This window comes from Ipomoea triloba, chromosome 7 (genome assembly GCF_003576645.1).
Source record: "Ipomoea triloba cultivar NCNSP0323 chromosome 7, ASM357664v1".
NCBI classification, from domain to species: Eukaryota; Viridiplantae; Streptophyta; class Magnoliopsida; order Solanales; family Convolvulaceae; genus Ipomoea; species Ipomoea triloba.
Window position 1 is genome coordinate 21,567,858 of NC_044922.1, and position 21,747 is coordinate 21,589,604.

The 21,747-nt window shown below is 35.9% G+C and overlaps 1 protein-coding gene and 1 pseudogene across 1 annotated transcript; both read right to left on the reverse strand.

The window, feature by feature from the left end:
* Positions 1–358: 358 nt before the first annotated feature.
* On the reverse strand, positions 359–3,475 carry LOC116024325 (transcription factor MYB119-like). The gene is made up of 3 exons (XM_031265222.1): positions 3,084–3,475; positions 2,791–2,917; positions 359–1,033 (listed from the first exon to the last, which is right to left on the reverse strand). Exons 1-3 carry the CDS (start codon positions 3,473–3,475, stop codon positions 359–361), a joined length of 1,194 nt encoding a protein of 397 aa, XP_031121082.1.
* A 2,770-nt stretch (positions 3,476–6,245) lies between these two features.
* Positions 6,246–20,397, reverse strand: LOC116024326 (annotated as a pseudogene).
* Positions 20,398–21,747: the final 1,350 nt, after the last annotated feature.

Sequence of the window (21,747 nt, forward strand, 5' to 3'; positions counted from 1 at the left end):
TGCGCATAGAAGCTAGAGCTAGGGCAGAATTTTATGAAATATAATTCATATTTAACCTGCAGCAGTCACAAACGAAAATAGTAACGTTCAACTAACTAAACATATATTATAGTAATAATAATAATAATCCAAAACACTTTGAGAAAGTACGAATACCTTAAAATTCTGCATGCGGTAATTCGATAATACTCAAAGAGATATGGTTTTAATTTCACATAACCAAATGATGTAGTATTCGCAGCATCAAGTCTAGGTGTAAATTAAGTCGAAATTAAATATATGGATGGGATGAGTCATGAGAGATGAGGTTTTTAGCTTCCCTGGCCTGTGACGGGAGAGAAATTAATTAATTAATTAATTAATGATGAGAAGAAGGAAAGACCAACTCCATTAGATCAATATCCTTGGATGCATTATTCCTTCGTCCGCCATGATAACTACGCACAAAGAGCTCCCCGCCGTTAGATGAAGATGAAGAAGGAGGTGTGGGCCCATCCAAAAAGTTTGACAGGCAGCGATCAGGACAACGTTGCAGTGGAGTAGTAGTAGTGTTGACAACGTTGTTATTAGTCTTGGGAGTGGTTTTCCCAAACAAGGCTTCCATGAAGTTCATCTCCTCGTCGTGTGTGGTGGGGTGAGTGAGCAAGGAGGCAGAAGAGCCGCCGGCGCCGTCGGAGCCAAATTGGATCGAAGGGTCCTCTGAAACACTATTGATTATTCCGCCGGAGGGAGGAGGAGGAGTGTCGACGACGACGTTGAAACACTTTGCGATAATGTAATCTTGAAGGACGGTGGATCTAGTTTTCTTGGACGATGCAGAAACAACACCTTTTCCATTATTGTTGTTTTGTTTCCTGTTATTATTATTGCACTTTCTCCTGGAATTCTGCCTTCTTTTGGTGGCGTTCCAATGATTCTTGATCGCGTTTTCGGTCCTTCCGGGGATCCTTTTCGCGATCTCAGCCCATTTGTTCCCAAGCTTCTCGTGTTCCTCCACTAACAACCTCTCTTCTTCCTCACTCCATCCATCTTTCTGTATCATATGCATGCACAATTGGATTACCTTATTATATTGGAAATCACAATATAATCATCATCACCATTCACCAACAAAAATTTAATAAACATAAAATTAAACTACGTAAAAACAAATTATTCACGTTTTTATTGTTTGTCGGGACACAAGAATATTATTCAGGCCAGGCTCCCAACACCCACATTAAACAAAATGTGACAACCCAGTCAAAGGTTACCATCTTACTCTAATACTCTATTAAAAGCTCACATGTTCAATATCAATTACATTTTTTTTTCCTCAAATGTATCCAAAAATGCGAGGAGAATGTGTTAAAGCATGCCAAACACATCCACATACACCAATTTTTTTTTTTTAAATAAAAGAAAAAAAAATGATTCTAATAAAGTAGATAATCACCTATTATTTGAAATTTTATGTGTCTAGTATTTTGAAACATCTCCTAGGACATTATGAACAAACTTTTTTGTGAACATAGATTGTGTGAATTGGTCAAACTAACATGCTTTTGGGTGAAATTTTTTTGATAAAAACAAATTAATAAGAACAATGAACACTCTAATTGGTAATATTTTTTGGTCAAAGGAGCTAATAAGAAAACGTGACGTAATGCCAACACAACATGTAACGGAAGTGGCATTGCAAAAAAAACCCTAATGTGCTGCTTCTTGCCAAAAATAAAAATGTCTCCCATCCATCCATGGCAGAATAAACCTTAAATCTTAAGATAAATTTTTAAAAGTACGAGAATCTAATGGAAAGTGTGTGTGTGTGTGTTTTTTTTTGAAAAGAAAAATGTGTGTTTTTAGTCACTGAATTATACAAATCTATTGGTATAAATCATTTAACCATGATAGAATACATCTCTAAATTTAAAAAATAATAATTTATCTCTCAAGCAAAATAATGAAATCATGAAATTCTATTGCAATTCGATTCATATTTCTTGTCGGGTAAGCAAGCATTTTTGACAAAATATACATATAAACACATTTCTTTCTAATACAAGTTTACACAATTTCATTACTGGATGCATGAAAATCACAACTTTTGTAAAGTTAGAGTGAATTCTATAGGATGAAAAGATTAGGCCGGATTAAAACAATTACAACCGCATAATTATTGACTAAAAACACATTTTTTTTTCTTCTAGAATCTAATTAAGGGAAAATCCAAGGTTTTAGATTGCTTGTCCAGACACAAAAAAACATAGAGGAATTCGCAACTGAAAATCAAAATAAAAAAAGTATAACCTAATCATGTATAAAGTAGAAAATATAACCTTAATATCAGGACGCAAATGATTGTGCCACCTCTCACGACATTGTTTTCCGGCTCGACCGACCATGTTCTCGGCAATCTGCGACCATTTTCTCATCCCAAACTGCTTAACCAACCTCATCAAAATCCTTCAAACACCAAAGGAAACAAAACAACATTTCAATACAATTGATTTAGCAGATGATTAAGTTTAGCATGATCAATCGAAAATTTACATGAAAATCATAAATGTAAAAAAAAAAAAAAAAAAAAAAGGGAATTCTATAGGATGAAAAGATTAGGCCGGATTAAAACAATTACAACCGCATAATTATTGACTAAAAACACATTTTTTTTTCTTCTAGAATCTAATTTAAGGGAAAATCCAAGGTTTTAGATTGCTTGTCCAGACACAAAAAAACATAGAGGAATTCGCAACTGAAATCAAAATAAAAAAAGTATAACCTAATCATGTATAAAGTAGAAAATATAACCTTAATATCAGGACGCAAATGATTGTGCCACCTCTCACGACATTGTTTTCCGGCTCGACCGACCATGTTCTCGGCAATCTGCGACCATTTTCTCATCCCAAACTGCTTAACCAACCTCATCAAAATCCTTCAAACACCAAAGGAAACAAAACAACATTTCAATACAATTGATTTAGCAGATGATTAAGTTTAGCATGATCAATCGAAAATTTACATGAAAATCATAAATGTAAAAAAAAAAAAAAAAAAAACACACAAATAAAGAACTTTTTGAAGTAAATTTTTTATATCACCTGTCTTCTTCTTCACTCCACTGACCCTTGATTAGGGTTGAAGAAGAAGAGGAGCCTGAACCATGATCAATATTAGCCCTTTTTCCAGCATCTACTACTTTAGCATCATTGATGAGTGATCTGAGTTCTTGTCTGATAGTTTGGCCATGATGAGCATCTACAAAGCTTGCTTCTGGGAGGCTTGGCCAAGAGGGTGCATGGCCATGAAGAGAAGAAGCAGGTGGAGGAAAATCATAAACCCCATTCTCTGGGGGACAAATTTGGCCTTCATCTTCCACATTTAGGGCTTGTTGATGATTCCACAAGAACCTATCTATGGGTGATGGTAGAAATGGATGAGAAGGGTGATTATGGAAATTCACATGCCCAAAGCTTCCTCCTCCTCCTTCCATGACAGAAGAAGAGAAAATTAGGGAACGCTTTTAAAGATCAGAGAAAGGGTTCTGAGCTTTGTTTACTCGGAAGAAAGTAGAAAATTAGCAAATATGAGTAATAAAGAGCTTATTATAAGGCCTGTAATGAGGCATTAAAAGTCATGTGGAATCACAGCCGTTGGTTTCACGCCAAATCCAACGGCGGAGGCTTGTAGAAGATGTGTAACTCCTGAGCTTCTTCAAGTTTTAGGACAAATATGGAAATAAAAAAAGAGGTAGAGAGATTATTGCATGTCAATAAATTGTTTTCTTAATCATTTTAATTCATTAATTTTTATAAGGAGAAAATTACTCATGATTGAATTCATTATCGAGTATTTATTAGTCGTTCCTTGCCATGTAATACGGTATTATATTCACCTATTTTGACACATTTTATTATTTGATTTACGGGGAAGCACATAACAATAATTTTGAATGTGCGCTTTGGATGAAGCGCTATGGGTGAAGTTGTAATCTAGATTACACATACACAGCTCTCATGAATAGTCAAACTTGAAACTTTATATTTATCAAGTTAATTTTCTTACCAACTTATATGAAATTGAACCTATTTTAAAATATGTCTAGTGAAACATATGATGCACAAAAATAATTTACGATAGAATTTTTCTTTTGTTCCGAAAATATTTCTGTAGTACTTTTTACAAACTTGTTTGGAAACGCTTTTGTACCACTGTACCATTTCTTTTAAAAATTCAAAAAAAGTTACAATCCATTTTGTATTTAACCAAAAAAAAATTGTTTTCGAAACCAGATCAGAAACAATTTCCACATCTAAATTTTATATATATATATATATATATATATATATATATATATATATATATTATGACATCTATGGAAAAAAAAATGTAAATTCATAGTCCTAACCTATTGTCAGTAATTGTATTCTATAGATCTTGGTAATATTTATTCTTGTAAGTTAAGGAACGTAACTTAAGAGCACCGAAATAATCTTTGTAATATTCGTTGTAGTAGGATTACATGTAAATCTACTATACTAATAAGAGTCAAAGAGAGTTAGGCCTAAAATTGGTAGAAAAATGGCGGTCAAATTATTTAATCAAATGGATGGTTCAAATGAATTATTTAATCAAATAGATGGTTAAGATAATTCAGATTAATATTATTAATAGAGATTTCTACTATACTAATAAGAGTCAAAGAGAGTTAGGCCTAAAATTGGTAGAAAAAATGGTGGTCAAATTATTTAATCAAATGGATGGTTCAAATGAATTATTTAATCAAATAGATGGTTAAGATAATTCAGATTAATATTATTAATAGAGATTTCTACTATACTAATAAGAGTCAAAGAGAGTTAGGCCTAAAATTGGTAGAAAAAATGGTGGTCAAATTATTTAATCAAATGGATGGTTCAAATGAATTATTTAATCAAATAGATGGTTAAGATAATTCAGATTAATATTATTAATAGAGATTACCTAATTTAACTTTACTGTTATGATTATCTGTTAAGTTTTCCGTTAAATATTCTCTTCTCCGTTAATATTCCGTTAACTTTTAACTTACCAATTAATTTCTATAAGAAAGGTCTTAGGTTCGAACCTCATCTCAATCAAATTTGACACAATTAAGTTTCTCACTCTATTTTACTCTTATTAAATTAAATAAATTAGTAGCTACAACAAAAAAATGATACATATGTATTTCTTTAATTTAGAATTATGTGTCTACAATACCTTTATTTGAAAAATTATCAAAAAATTAAATTAAATAAGAGAAATAATTTCATTAGTTATACTGTCTTTATTTTCTCACATGCAAAGATTCTTTACATTCAAATTTATCAATTGATATTCATTACATCGTCCATTATCTTATTTTTACAATATCTTGTAATTAAATATCAAAGTTATAGTACAAAATAATGTTATATATTTATTACCAAGTATTTTATTAATACTATGAAAAAAATTTAAAATAATTTGAAGCTAATTATATTAACTACTTGGGAATTTGTTGACAAAGAGAGTACTCAATTAATAACCTAACAAATTGAATTGGAATCACTCTATTTTACTCTTATTGAATTAAATAAATTAGTAGTTACACCAAAAAATGATACATATGTATTTCTTTAATACCATGAAAAAATAAAAAAGAATAGTTTGAAACCAATCATATTAACTACTTGGGGGATTTGTTGACAATGAAAGTACTCAAATAACCCATTACCCAGCAAATTGAAGCGAGAAACTACCTTTTAATATCTTTGGAATACATAATATTTTAAATTTTTAAATTTTATTAATTTATTTAATCTTTTTTCTTAAACTAGGGATTTCTTTATCCACAATAACTCATTCAACAATAATGATTGAACCAAATGAACCCCAAGCAGAACACCTAAAGGAAAGTCCATAGCTCCTATATCATAATCTCATTGCATGACGTTGTCATCTATGCTACCAACAATAACCGAATTGCAAATAACACACTACCAACAAAAAGGAAGAGAACAAATAGTAAATATGAAGACAATGACAATGTTACTCAAAAGAGAATTAAGAACACTTAGAAAAATTCAAATTAAAAGTAGGCCGTTTTTTTTATTTGCGTGGCCTTGTGCTGGTAAATAATTGGGGCCCTATCAAAGTAAAAATAAACTGTGAATTGAAGAAAAATGCATTAAAGCTTAAACAAATTTCAAACTTTATTTATTATGAACAAATTTCTAAACATAATGCAAACTACAAATCTTTTATTTAAAAAGAGCTGTCCTTCTAGCATTCTTTGACGCAAATTCATCGATCAACTCTTCATAATCTACTTTATCCAAAAGAGCATTTTCAACAGAAATCATAGCTAATCCATTAATTCGTTCTTGTGACATTGTAAAGCGTAAGTAGGACTTCAACAATTTCAACTTGGAAAAACTTCTTTCTGCAGATGCAACAGTAACAAGAATAGTTAATAAAATTCTATATGCAATAATCGCATTAGGATAACAATCAAACAGCTTCAAATCTTTCAAAATTTCAATGGGTCCTTTTTTTTTTTCATGTCAATATAACTCTCTTATTAATTTTAACTCCACAAACAACTCATCTCCATTAATATCTGATTGTCCATTATGTGTAAGAGCATTTCAAGACGACTAGAAGAAGACTTCAAGCTCATATCATCTGAAGAATTTAACCTATCAGAATTAAACAAGAAACCAAATATTTGATCATACTTTTGAAATTGCTCAAACATGCTCTTAAGAGAAACAATGGCTTGATCAACAATGAAAAGAAAATAGTTAACTTTTAATGATTCTTCTGCAGTTAATGAAACTTCTAATGATTCAATTGAATTTTCATCAAAGTGTTTTTTTCTACGAATTTCACGTCTCTTATGAAAAACGGGATTTATATCCATTTTAATAGCAATTTCCTTGGCAGAATCCAAAGCATTATTAAAACCACTATCTCTATACTTCTCAGAAAAGGAAATCAACTCCTCAATTTTTTGGATAGCAACATCAATAAGCATGTCTTTGGATTGCAAGTACTTGCTAACTAAATTAACATGATACAATATTTGAAACCATATAACTATAGCAACCAAAAATTCAAAATCACCAAGCTCATTTGTTGCTAAAGATTTAGCTTCACTTCTTACTAAGGAATCACCATCAACATCTGCCACTTGAAGTAAAGCCTCTCGTATTTCTACCATTTGAAATCTTATTGCTTGAACACTCTCAACACGACTCTCCCAACGAGTGGAAGACAATGACTTAAGAGTTAAACCATGTATATTATCTTTCAAAATATCCCATCTCTTGGTATATTTTGCAAAAATTGTATATATGCGTTGTATAACTCCAAAAAAATCTTTGGCTTTATTACAAGAATTTTCCATATCACATAGAACTAAATTAAGACTATGGCAACCATATGTAGTTTAAAAAGCTCTAGGATTTTCATCTAAAACTCCTTTTTGCACACCTTGATGTTTACCTTTCATATTTGACCCATTATCATAACTTTGCCCACGTATATCATAAATATTAAGATCAAGAAGGCATAATTCATTTTGCAAAGTACTAAAAAGACCTAGACCAGTTGAATCATTCACATTCAAAAATCCTAAAAAAGACTCCTCAATGTTAACTTGATGTGTAGAGACATCCACATATCTTATTAGTAATGACATTTGTTCAATGTGGCTAACATCAGAACTACAATCAAGTATTACAGAAAAATATTTTGCTTGCTTTATTTTTTTTTAATATTTCAGATTTTATAGAGGAAGCAAGCAAAGATATTAACTCATTTTGAATGCTATGACCAAGATAATGAAAGTAAGTTTCTTCATTTTTAATATGCCTAACATGTTCTTGGATAATAGGGTCAAATTCACTCACCATCTCAACTAAGCCTAAAAAGTTTCCATTGCCATTTTGATACAATGTCTCATTAGTTCCACGAAAGCCTAAATTACGCTTGCCATGAAACTTGACAAAAAAAATAATCCTTAACAAAACTTTTTCCCAATGATCTTTCTCCTTCTCAATTAATTCTTGAGCGACTTTGTCAATGGTTTGATTTTTATTAAACCTTAGACGCAAATCATACCAAGTCGTCATATTTTTTTATATGCTCCATACATGTCTCATGTTCTCCAAGTCTTTCACCAATATGAGCCCAATCTTTGAAACTCTCATTTGTTAATTGACCTTTACCAATACCCTTTTTAAAGATTTTGCAACAAAAACAAAAAACTCTATCAAGATGTTTTGAATACACTAGCCATTCTCTATCACATCTTTCTCCATTTGATAAGACCCTAGTATACAAATTTGCAGTAAACCGCCTAGAAAACTTATCTTTAGGACATTTTACAATAGAATTGTCTCTCTTAGGACCCTTGATTGCTAATAAATCAATCATTTGCGAATCAAGTCTATCCCAATTTCTTGGATAAAAAATATCAAGCAAATGAAAAGTTTCACATGAATAATCTTGGCCAACATTACAATCGTCTGTTTCATTTAAAACATCATCATCATTGTTGGGTGAATTATTCAAATTGTCATTCTCTACTTCATTAATATTGTTATCCACATTGTTATCAACATCAACATCAACATCCACATTTGGATTTTCAGAACAAACTTGTGGTCTAATTACAAACTTATCTAATGCTCCTCTTTGTAATCGTTGTATCTCTTCATTTTTTTTTGTTTCTTACGTTTTTCATAGCCAGATTTATATTTTCTAATGCCAAGAGTCATAATATTAATATAATAATATGTAAATAAATTTGAAACCAAATAAGTGACCGACAATGCACAGGCAGACAACAAATCGCACAGGATATTGAGCAATTGCGCAAAATCAATTAATCAACATTCAGCAAGACAGGGCAATACACAGGCAGACAACAAAAACATAACAGTATAACACATGTAATATTAGAGGTTTAAAGTAAAAAAGATTGAAACAACCTGACCGAAATTCGGAAATCGCCAATGCCAATCGGAGATTGAAACCTGGAATTCTGGAAAACCGGTGACCGGATATTATCTGTTTCCTCCGTCGGCTTCCTCGCAAGACGCCAGTCGCTCCTAGAGCCGTTCTCGCTGTCGCTTCACGCGTGCTTACGGAGTACTGGAGTAGAATGTCGGTCTTCCGCAGTTCCGCGCCACTTCCGCGACTCCTCCTCGACTCCTCGTCGCTTCACGCCAATAGAAATATAGAATTTCGCGTCGCTTCACACGTGACGACTCGACTCCTCGCGTCGCCTCGAAGAAACAGAGAGAAACGAACAATTTGCGTATAATTTTACGGAGTGAATGCGTGAGGGTGAATATTACTGAGTATAAAAAAAAATTAAATACATATAATAGTGGGCCTAGGGCTGGACTAGGGGCCCCCAAAATTTAGGGGCCCTGTGGCACAGGGCCTGTGCTATTGGGCAGCTTGCACAGCTTAAAATCCGGCCCTGGTATTTATTTAGACTATCATTTTTAGACGAAATATTTAGACTATCGATTTTACAAGGTTGCAAACATTTATTTTAGTAATAATTATAATGAATTTTCTATATTATCTTGGATTCATATACTTTGAGTTAGATATTTAAATAAAAAAATTCAACATTCAATTACCCATGTATAAACTTCTCCTATATAATCTTGCATTGATATACTATCAAATATTTATTTAAATATAAACATTGGGCATTAACTCATTCGCGCAATGCGCGTATAAAACTAATGTCAATATAAGACTAATATCAGACATTGGTGTCTTAATAGTATTTTTAATTAGAAGATCCTTATTAGCGGTGGCGAATCCAGCATGGGGGTAGCTGACCCCACTCACCCTACCCCACCCCAATATAGCCCTTATATATATATATCACCCCACCTCACCCCCATATAGCACTTATATATATATATATGCTACAAGAAGCAAGGTTTCAAACTTTGGAAGTAGAGCAAATGAGAAATGACAAACTAGAGAAAAATTAACTAAAAGCAATTCAAGAGAGCAATTAAACAATAGACAAGCAAGAGAGGGTAATGGGACTTAGATTAAGCTTTCTTTGTGTAGGTTCAATGTAGAGTCCTAGGTAGGAAGTATTGTAACACCCCCAACTTTAAGGCAATATTTAAGGCAATTTAAGCTTAAAATTCAACCAAAAGATAATAAATTAAACTCTAGTCAGAGCGAAAACAAATATTCAAATCTCTGGGGTGTTATGGCACATCTAACTTATACTAAGCTAGATGATAAGGCTATGTCCACAACCAAAATCCATCAAAGTCATAAATATGAAATCTAAAGTTATTACATCATTAAATCTCAAAGTTGTCTCAAGAAAACAACACAAACTAACTACAAGAGAGGGAGGTAGAACTACATGCAAGCTAAACGTGCTCATGATGACTCTACTTCATACCTAAAATCATAAGTTAAAATAATTAGTGAATATTGCTAAGTAAAACCCCACTCCAACACGTAAAGCTACGATATATACATTTCTTATCCACCATAGGTTTTGAGACCGACATATAGAATATATACTCACCCACTAGCCAACACTAAGGAATGTTTTCAAAAGATTCATACTCCACCATATTAAAGAAACGAGAATGACTCACGAAAGGTTATTAGACCACCATGAATTACAAGCTCAATACCTCACTCAAAGGAACATCAAGATAAGTGGTAATCACGATAAGTAACATGAGAGTATAGATAATCAAATAGAAATCAAGAGAGGTCCAATCCACAATATAGCAATCCACCACATAATCATTATAAATACAATCCACCAAATGTAATAGTAAAATTTGCGTGGAGGGCTCCAATCCACAAATATTACCACATAAATCAATATCCATAATAAGTAACACATTTTCTCTTTGGAAATAGATATAGAACTTTAAGTGTATACACCACCTATTGGGATTCCAAGCACAACGGGTTAGTTACTACCTCTAACACCCAGGATTCATTTCTACCAGGTGCTCAGCCCACCAGAGCTAAAGGCTCACAAATATCAAATCAATGGTATCATGATAAGTCTCCACACAGATCCACATGCCAGCATAATGATATCAAGAAAGATTTAATAACAAGGAATATAGCTCTTAACAAAGAATGTTTCTCAACAAGGAATACATAATATATAGGATTCCAATGGAACATATATACAAATGAGAATCAAAGGTAGTAACTCAAACTCAATCCAAGAATAAGAATTCCAAAAGAATCATAATTAATCCAAGGAAATGATACAGGAGTACAACTGGGTAACAAATACTCAATAGAGTCAACGATATTAACAAAAGCATAGAATTCCATTGCTCACAAGATACAATGATTATCAAATGATAGGATTCATGAATGAATAATATTCAATAAGCAAGAATAGGAATTATTCAACATCATGCCACCACAACAAACTGAAACAACAAAAGAAATACTCATACTGGAATAAACCACTCTGGAATAGTGAACAACACTTAACAAACGGAACAGCACGGCGGGACCAGAGGGTCCACTACTCACTACCGCAAGAACAAACGGAAGATGGCAATGAAAGAGAGTCTTTCGCCACTTGGTTCCACTAGTAGCCTTGCGGGGCTAGCTCACGGGCATGCCAGTCTTGTGGTGTCTTATAATTGTATTCCCATTATAATGGTGTCTTATTGAGTAGTCTTATGAGTTGGAGCCCTGTTGCAAAATGTTTTATAATATCTCTTGTGATCATCCCGGTCTTGCATCTGTGTCTTGGTCAGAATCCCTTCTTATGATTGATGGGGACACTTATGTGTCAAAGTATGTTCTTATGCTTTAAAACATTTCTTAAAAGCTAAATAATTACTTATGTTTTACATGGTGGAGTGGTAACTTACTTAGCTATCTCGCTAATACCTTAACTATATTTTTAGGTATGGAGTAGACTCCTCGTGAGAGCATTTAGCATGGGTGACCTAGTATCTTTCCTTTTCTTTATGTAAGGTCTAGTTTTATCAGACTTAGTTGAGACTTAGATGATGAATTTCTGACTTCATTGATGTATGATGCTGACTGTAACATTTGGATTTGATGGATGTTAGAATTTAGCCTTGCACCTAGGTTTAGACTTGATCTAGGTGTGGCGTGGCACCGCTAAGTTTTAGTATTTCTCTTTTCGCTTCTTAAATGAACTTTTTTTAAAACTCTATTATTATCTAGATTTTACTCTTTTATATCATGCTTTCGGCTCTAGAATTTTGGGGTGTTACAGACACTCAAGGATTCCATCCTCGTTTACACTTATCCTTTCTATTTCCATTCTACCATATATCCATCAAACAACACTTCCATTCCATCCAAACTCACACTAAAATTACACTTTCAAGATGATGTTGAAATAATTTAGATGTTGATGATTTCATGAAAAGGATAATAATAGTGTTATAAAGTGAACAGACATTTGGTTGATCTACAGGTTCCCTTTTAAAGTGGCTAGCTCAAGAGTGTGCCTAAATCGAGTGCTTGGCATTTGAAGCTCAACTTGATTTATAACCCATGGATGCCTAAACCCTATTATTTTACCCATAAAGATTCTATGATATATGTTATGTGTTGATACTTGATAAGTGCCAAAGACACTAATATATAAGGGTCTTTGTGGGGTCATTCTATGCTAAATTGTTATCCTTTGTGGGTGATTTATGGTCTTAATTACTTAGATGTGCTAATGTGTTGCAAAGCCCTCCAAAGAGGCACATTTGAGTGGCTATGCAGGCTCAGAGCTTAAAAGATGGCATATGGGCTTAAGCATTTCGGACGAAGTGTGGTGGAAATCCCCGTCCACGAAGTTGTCCACGTTTGTGGATGGGTCATGGACAGAAACCAGAAGGTCCCACGACCTAATCCACACTCATGGAGCGGGAATTAATCAGGAAAGATGTTGCGTATACGTACGCCGCCCAAGATCCAGCGATTATAAAATGCTATTAGTGTGATTGAAATCATTCAATTAGTTTAGATCTTAGTTTTAGATTGTTCGATTCACTTGTAGAGCTTTAGAATAGGATTCCTTTCTCTCTCTAGAATAGTGCAACTAACTCATTTAATTGATGTAATTGGAGATTGCAATTGAGGACTCAAGTGTGGTAAGCACTTCTTTCCATCTCAATTCCATTTAATACATTTGGTATATTTGATTTCCTATAATTGTGTGTTTTCTAATTTCATCATGAATTCTAGCTAGATTACCTATGAGTTGGATTTGATGATCTAGAGATTATGCATGCTTAACCTTTCCATGTTGAATTGATACTTCTTGCAATTGTGTCTTAATTGTTTTTGTGTGGATGATGTTGAGTCTTGATCATTTCCTCATTACCGGTGATGAGTGAGGAGTATGAGAGAGTGGTAGTGACAAGACATTGTGCTTCCATGTTGTCTTACTTATCCACATTCCTGCCCTACGATCCGAGAGGGCTAGGTCCAGAAGGAGTGGTAGACCAAGTGTTTGATAAAATGCCTTAGCTGATTGAGGAACTAAGAGTCCAAGTTCTACGCAACTTGGTAATGGTGTCTTTGTCTCCCTTAAGCCTAGACATGATTTGCATTAAATCAAGTCCACCATATCCTAATGCATGCATAAGCGCTAGTGATTGAATCCATCTCCCAGTTTTAATTTATTGATTGCTCTTTTACTTTAAAACTCTTTACCTTTGCGATTAATGCTTCCAAATGCTCATTTACATTGCTTAGCTCCTAGCAACTCTTGGTGACACACACCTATGAATCTCATACACTCTACTTAACTCGAATTTGTCATCCTCATGAGATCGACACTCGGGGATTCCCTCTTCGTTTACACTTTTCCATCCCACTATAAAACAATCATCAAAATGGCGATGTTTCTGGGGATGGCAAACGATGATTGAGTTGAGTGTTTTTACTTTGACATCTAGGAGTGTATTGTCAATAGTTATAGGATTGCTCTTTTACTTTTTTTTTTTCTTGTTTTGTATATATTGTTATACTTGGTTATTTGATTGAGAAGTGGGAATACTTGTTCTTTTCATATCTTTTGGCTTACTTGCAACTACTTTTAATTGCAAAACACTTGTTTGGTGAAGCTTTGTGCAAGAATATTTTTTTTTTTTTTTGTAAAATGTACCAATGGAGCTAAATTGTCAAATTGGTTGTTTGATTGAAAAGTGAGCATACTTGTACTTGTGATATTCTTTGGCTCACTTACAACTGCTTTTAGTTGCAAGAATTGTTGTTGGTAAGACTTTGTGCAGGGAATTCTTGGTGACAAACATTCAAAAAGCTTACCATTGAGTGCTCATATGTAACATGGTTACCCACCCCATGGGAAGATCCATTGAGACATCTTCCATCCCACACCATTACCCTTGAGTGCTCATCTCCCTATTACCCTTCCCCTACATATGCATATGCCCCACCTCCACACCATTACCCACCACGACCACCCTATCACTACTCACCCCCTCCACCATACTACACCCATAGACCATATTCATATCCCACCTCCCACATGAACACCTACTACTCACCTCCACCACAATATTATGAAAGAAATGATGTTACATGTTGATGTTGTGAGTATGTGGTGAGGTGAAAGTGGGATGGAAAGTGGTAAAACGAAGAGTCAAGACTCCCCGAGTGTCGTGTCTCTCAAGGCTGACAAATTGGAGTGAATTTGTGTTGGCATTTAGGAGGTTGAAAGGTAAGAGTTGCAAGAATCGTTGGGAGATGTTTTGTTCATGGATGGTTGTGTGAAGGGTTTGAAGGTAAGATTGAGATAGAGAATAAAAAAAGGGAAAAAAAGGGGATGCATGCCGATGCTAAGCCAAATGATTGATTATCGTAGGTAGCTTGGAAATGGGTTTCAGGATTGAACTAGGTGAGTCACGGTATTGGTACCGAGTGGCGTCACACTCAGACTCTCAATCCTCAGTCGGTTGAGGCATTTCATCAAACACCTAGCCTACCACTCCTCTCGGATCTCGTCCTTTCGGACTAAGAGCGGAGATATAGATGAGTTGGGCTCGTAAGAGGCCGCTATCGCGCACTCTCTCAATTCCACTGGGTTCACTAACTATTCCGGCCGGAAATAGAAGCAAAGTTTGAACAACATCATCCACACAAACTTCAATCCTACTACCACAGTTCTCATAGTCATAAGGCAAGATTTAATCATCAATCAAAGGATTATCATGGGTACACACACCCCTAACTACACTACTCAAGCATAGGAAATATCAAGAACAACAAATCATAAATAAACAAAGCAATAATGTAAAAGAACAATCTTTATAATGAAAAGAGTATACCTAAGGAAATCTTGAATCTACATCTTCTTCATCTTCTAAGCTAATCTATTCTAGAGAGATGTGTTTGTTTTCCTCCCCAAAGGGGAAGAAATAGAAAGGAAATCATATCTAGAAATTATTGGTTGCCTCTAGGTCTTGGAATAATGAGCTTTATATACTGGGAGCAAAATAGGGGCAGAATAGACAATTTTCCCGCAGCTGAATTTAGGGCTGTCACAGGGCTCTCGACGCGTCGAGCCCTCAAGGATTTTATGAGAAATTGCTACGGCACATTCTCGACGCGTCGAGGCTAGGGCTCGACGCGTCGAGCCTTGAATCTTCGACGGCTATCGCCACGCGTGGTGGAGGGNACTGGGTTCACTAACTATTCCGGCCGGAAATAGAAGCAAAGTTTGAACAACATCATCCACACAAACTTCAATCCTACTACCACAGTTCTCATAGTCATAAGGCAAGATTTAATCATCAATCAAAGGATTATCATGGGTACACACACCCCTAACTACACTACTCAAGCATAGGAAATATCAAGAACAACAAATCATAAATAAACAAAGCAATAATGTAAAAGAACAATCTTTATAATGAAAAGAGTATACCTAAGGAAATCTTGAATCTACATCTTCTTCATCTTCTAAGCTAATCTATTCTAGAGAGATGTGTTTGTTTTCCTCCCCAAAGGGGAAGAAATAGAAAGGAAATCATATCTAGAAATTATTGGTTGCCTCTAGGTCTTGGAATAATGAGCTTTATATACTGGGAGCAAAATAGGGGCAGAATAGACAATTTTCCCGCAGCTGAATTTAGGGCTGTCACAGGGCTCTCGACGCGTCGAGCCCTCAAGGATTTTATGAGAAATTGCTACGGCACATTCTCGACGCGTCGAGGCTAGGGCTCGACGCGTCGAGCCTTGAATCTTCGACGGCTATCGCCACGCGTGGTGGAGGGTGTGGTGAGCTACTGGAAATTATCCACGTGTGGCTTCTTCGCTTTTTACTCGGTTTTGGCCTTGAATCCTCCTTGTGGCTGTAGAATAGCTTAAAAACATCTTCCATAATCGTGTTAGAGGTTTTTGGTCACATCCGAGTCTTAATGCATGAAATCCTTATAAAATGGGTAGCAAACTATGCAATATTAGCCCGTAAATGACCCTTAAAACACACTATTCTTGGTGCTTATCAAAGTTTCCACACTTAAACCTTGCTTGTCCTCAAGCAAGCATACTATCAAATCCTAATCATATAAGCACCAAGGATAGTTCATTTTCTCATTGTTAATTGATCAAGCGATGTGTGGGTGTTCGGAGTTGAGCGGGTGAAATTCCCTACACTATCCACCAAGACCACTAAACTTATGCCGACCAAAGGTAAGAAATATGCTAAGGAAGTGAAGGTCTCAAGAGATGGATATAACATAAAAAGTTTTATTCACACCTTTCAAGCATGCAAATAACAAAAGGGTTTCACTTTGTATTTTCTAGGGGCCTCCAACCGATCCGACTAGTGGGAACGATGTGCACCCCCTAGCCAATTTCCAACCAAAACGCCGAAGCCTCTTTACGCAATATAAGTGAGGGCAGGGGCATGGACTGCTCATCGCCATGGCTTGGGCGATCACTCTATTTTCTCACTTCCTAGGATAACGTCATCGGGGAACCCGACTTCACATGAAGCCCCATGCTTTTTCGAAGACAGTGCAATGGGTGCCTGAATCCTAGCGAAGCGGCTCACCTCCTTTCTATTTTTCTCATCTTTCAGGATCTCTTCGGGGTAACCGACTTCACATGGATCTTCATGCTTTTTCGAAAACGGTGCAATGGTTACCCCGTATCCTGGCAAGATGGCTTGCCTCGTGTTTTCATCTCTAGGAATGGCCTTTGCCTTTTTCTACTCTTTCACCATGTCAACCCCTTATGCCTTTTTCTAGGGAGTAGGGATTTTTTTCACTCAAAGCTCACTTTAAGGCTCTCCTTTTGCCCCATGTCTTGCTAAGATTAGTTTAATTTCCGGGCTTCGCAATTTTTATCTTTCTAAAACTCAGGGGGTTCACACTCCCACTTCGAGAGATCTTTGACTGAGGTCCAAACAAAATACAAGGTGATGAACATGCAAGCACACATAAAAATTTTCAATTTTGCAAATTGGTGCAAAGTGTAACTTCCAAATCATATTTAAAACATTCGTATTTGGCACATGGTTAGGACCCTCCTAGATAGTATTGGCAATAACACGCCCTCTAGTTCCTATACCTTATCACTCAGTCAATCAACTATTTCAAGAAACATATATCCTTTCCAAACTTAAAAGTGAACATCGTCCTCGATGTTTCCATGAGGAACGGAGGAAAAAGAATTAGGGTCTTAAAAGATTGTAAACTAAGGCATCTTTCCACGCTTAAAAAGTGTGCTCTGGGCTTCAAATAAGTTTTCTAAAAAAATATTATATCCATTATAACAAAATCATGCAACTCATCCTCTGTGAACCAAGACAAATTTGCTCATAAAAATTGGAAGAAAAGTTAGAATGATATACCATACAGTGCGTCTCTACAACCTTATCTTCAGCTCACTGCCCATCTATTTTCTTTAAGATTGACGGTTCTACATCTTCTTTCCTTTAGTATTAAGCAATTTAAAAGTAAATCTATGCCTCCGAAATGTTTATCCTGCATCTGTTAGCTTAAACGGTTGCATAGAAATAAACTTAAAGCAACTAAAAGGAACAAAATAATAACCGTAAATAAAATTTGATTAAAAATGAAGTATAAAGTTGGGATTATTGGCACGACCAGACCTTGGAGACTTATAAAAATTGGATGAAAAGAAAATAATGCACGAAAACTTGTCAGGACCCTTCCACGCGGACTTACACGCGTGTAGGTCCACGTGGATCAGCACTGGAAAGATTCCACACCTGTCACCACGCGTGTGGGCAGCGTGGACAACAGTGCTGATCACTTTCTCCGTCTCCCGGCTTTTGCCTTCCACTTTTGATCCGGTTTAGCTCATTCGTCATGGCTTGGCACCAAAACCACCTGCAATGTTAGCTCAAGCAAGGCTATTCTAAAAAAAAAAAAAGAAAATTGCTAATAACGAAGAAAAAGAAAAAGTAAACAAGAAATAAAGTTCTAATCATCTAAGGATAACGTTGGGAATGCCTCCCAAGTGCGCCATGGTTTAACGTCTCCTGGCCAGACGTGGTGTGCTCTATCCTTCGGAGCAAACTGATTTTGGGACCTTACCAAGCGTCCCGTGAACTTTAGATTCAAGGTATGCCCGAAGATGGGAAACATCCTTGAATTTGGAAACTAAGGAGAGGAAAATAAAATTCAACGATAAGTAAGCTCGGGGTATTATTTCAAGGTGTTCAAAGATAATATACCCCTCTTCTTCTTTCTCCTTATAGGTTCCTACCCCTGCAACCTTTTCCTTAAAGACTCCCCAATATACACACTCTCCACCTTCTATCCTATCTAGAGCAATTTCTCCCGCCACAACTTCTACCGGATTGTCAAGGGTGACAACTCTCTTTCCTTGATCCTGCTTCTCTTCTACGATTTCTAAGAAATTCTCATCTTCCCATACAGGATCATCATACACATAAAACTCGCTTTCACAAGAATAAAAAGATTGGATATCATCCTCACTCCCCAAATTATCATCACACAGTTGCAAGGAATCACACTCCCATGAGCAAAAAGAAACTTTATCACATTCATCAAGATTATCATGAATTCTAAAGGAGTCATCCTCACAAACATTATAAGAACCGTCAATAAGAGTTTGAGGGAAAGTTTTACCTCGTGTGGGTTATTTGTTTTCCCACACAATTTCAATGTGATCCTCGTCCTCACTCTCAATTTCTTCCCATTGTGGTATGTTCAACTCGAAAGTTGAAACTTCTTGAAGTACCGGGGCATCAAGTTCTTCTTGTTCTTTTACACTCACCTTTTCATTTTTAGCCTTTCTTTCCATCTCGCCTTCACTTCGCGGGTAGGTTTCCATTGTCGGGTTAGTTCCCATGAAATGGTCATCAACTTGTGGTAGCATTTTCTTCATGAACTCCTCCGACATTGATAGAATTTTAGTTTCAATTTCGTCCAGCGAAAGTCCTTCTTCGCGAAGAGTGACAAGATTCTTCTTCAATTCACTTCTAATCTCATTTCTTAGGTTGATGGTATCCTCCTTGGCCATTTGTATGAATGTTTCTAATTTGTTCTTCAAGATTTGAATTTCATCATTGACCGATGGAAGGTACTCGCAATGTTGTCTCTCATAGGGCATTGGTTGAGTGAAATTTTGCACAAAAGGTGGTGTTTTGTAAAGGTATGTTTCATCTTGTTGGGGTGGGGGTGAATAACTAGGATTAGTGTAAGAATGAGAATACCAATTCTTCTCAAGGTTATGATTTGGTAGAGGGTCATAGTGGAATGGAGGTTTAACGGTTGAAGGGATTATGGCCTTTAATGCCGGTTCACAATTTGGATCTATCTCCTTCGTGACTTGAATAAGTTGGTTGTTAATCCTCTCAGCTATAGAACTCAATGATTCCTCTCCATCTCGAAATGTGGGTATCTCAATTCTTTCATGGTTAAGCGTAAATGAGGTAGCATATGAATATAATTCTTGGGTATAATCAAAGTAAGTATTCGGGTGTGAATATGGTGGTGGTAGGTATAAATAAGGATTTGGATAATAATATGGGTAAGGTTCATAAGTTTGGGGTGGAATATTTCTTATATTTGGTCGTCCATGGTATGGGTAACCATGGGAATACGGATAAGCACTCATTGGTAAGCTTCAAGTGATTGATGGTAGACAATTTCCTGCATAAAGCTTAGCAAACAACAATTTCTTTGCAACTAGAAGTAGTTGCAAGTGAGCAATAATATGTTCAAGATAAATAAGCTCACTTATCTAATCAAGTATCCAAAAATTAGAAAATAAAACAAACAAAAAGAAAGCAATTCAATAACTCTTAAAAATCTACTTAAAAAATGTCAACACAATTCAAGAACCGTTTTCCATCCCCGGCAACACCGCCATTTTGATGTTGTGAGTATGTGGTGAGGTGAAAGTGGGATGGAAAGTGGTAAAACGAAGAGTCAAGACTCCCCAGTGTCGTGTCTCTCAAGGATGACAAATTGGAGTGAATTGGTGTTGGCATTTAGGAGGTTGAAAGGTAAGAGTTGCAAGAATCGTTGGGAGATGTTTTGTTCATGGATGGTTGTGTGAAGGGTTTGAAGGTAAGATTGAGATAGAAAATACAAAAGGAAAAAGAAGGGGATGCATGCCGATGCTAAGCCAAATGATTGATTATCGTAGGTAGCTTGGAAATGGGTTTCGGGATTGAACTAGGTGAGTCACGGTATTGGTACCGAGTGGCGTCACACTCAGACTCTCAATCCTCAGTCGGTTGAGGCATTTCATCAAACACCTAGCCTACCACTCCTCTCGGATCTCGTCCTTTCGGACTAAGAGCGGAGATATAGATGAGTTGGGCTCGTAAGAGGCCGCTATCGCGCACTCTCTCAATTCCACTGGGTTCACTAACTATTCCGGCCGGAAATAGAAGCAAAGTTTGAACAACATCATCCACACAAACTTCAATCCTACTACCACAGTTCTCATAGTCATAAGGCAAGATTTAATCATCAATCAAAGGATTATCATGGGTACACACACCCCTAACTACACTACTCAAGCATAGGAAATATCAAGAACAACAAATCATAAATAAACAAAGCAATAATGTAAAAGAACAATCTTTATAATGAAAAGAGTATACCTAAGGAAATCTTGAATCTACATCTTCTTCATCTTCTAAGCTAATCTATTCTAGAGAGATGTGTTTGTTTTCCTCCCCAAAGGGGAAGAAATAGAAAGGAAATCATATCTAGAAATTATTGGTTGCCTCTAGGTCTTGGAATAATGAGCTTTATATACTGGGAGCAAAATAGGGGCAGAATAGACAATTTTCCCGCAGCTGAATTTAGGGCTGTCACAGGGCTCTCGACGCGTCGAGCCCTCAAGGATTTTATGAGAAATTGCTACGGCACATTCTCGACGCGTCGAGGTTAGGGCTCGACGCGTCGAGCCTTGAATCTTCGACGGCTATCGCCACGCGTGGTGGAGGGTGTGGTGAGCTACTGGAAATTATCCACGCCCCTCCACACGCGTGTTGGGCTGCGTGGGAAGTTCCTGCTTCGTGGCTTCTTCGCTTTTTGCTCGGTTTTGGCCTTGAATCCTTCTTGTGGCTGTAGAATAGCTTAAAAACATCTTCTATAATCGTGTTAGAGGTTTTTGGTCACATCCGAGTCTTAATGCATGAAATCCTTATAAAATGGGTAGCAAACTATGCAATATTAGCCCGTAAATGACCCTTAAAACACACTA

Coding starts and splice junctions, on each gene's coding strand:
- LOC116024325 (XM_031265222.1), bottom strand. CDS start 3,475: ATGGAAGGAGGAGGAGGAAGCTTTGGGCATGTGAATTTCCATAATCAC. Junction 2,918..3,083: donor TGGAGTGAAGAAGAAGACAG/GTGATATAAAAA, acceptor TGGTGTTTGAAG/GATTTTGATGAGGTTGGTTA. Junction 1,034..2,790: donor ATTTGCGTCCTGATATTAAG/GTTATATTTTCT, acceptor CATATGATACAG/AAAGATGGATGGAGTGAGGA.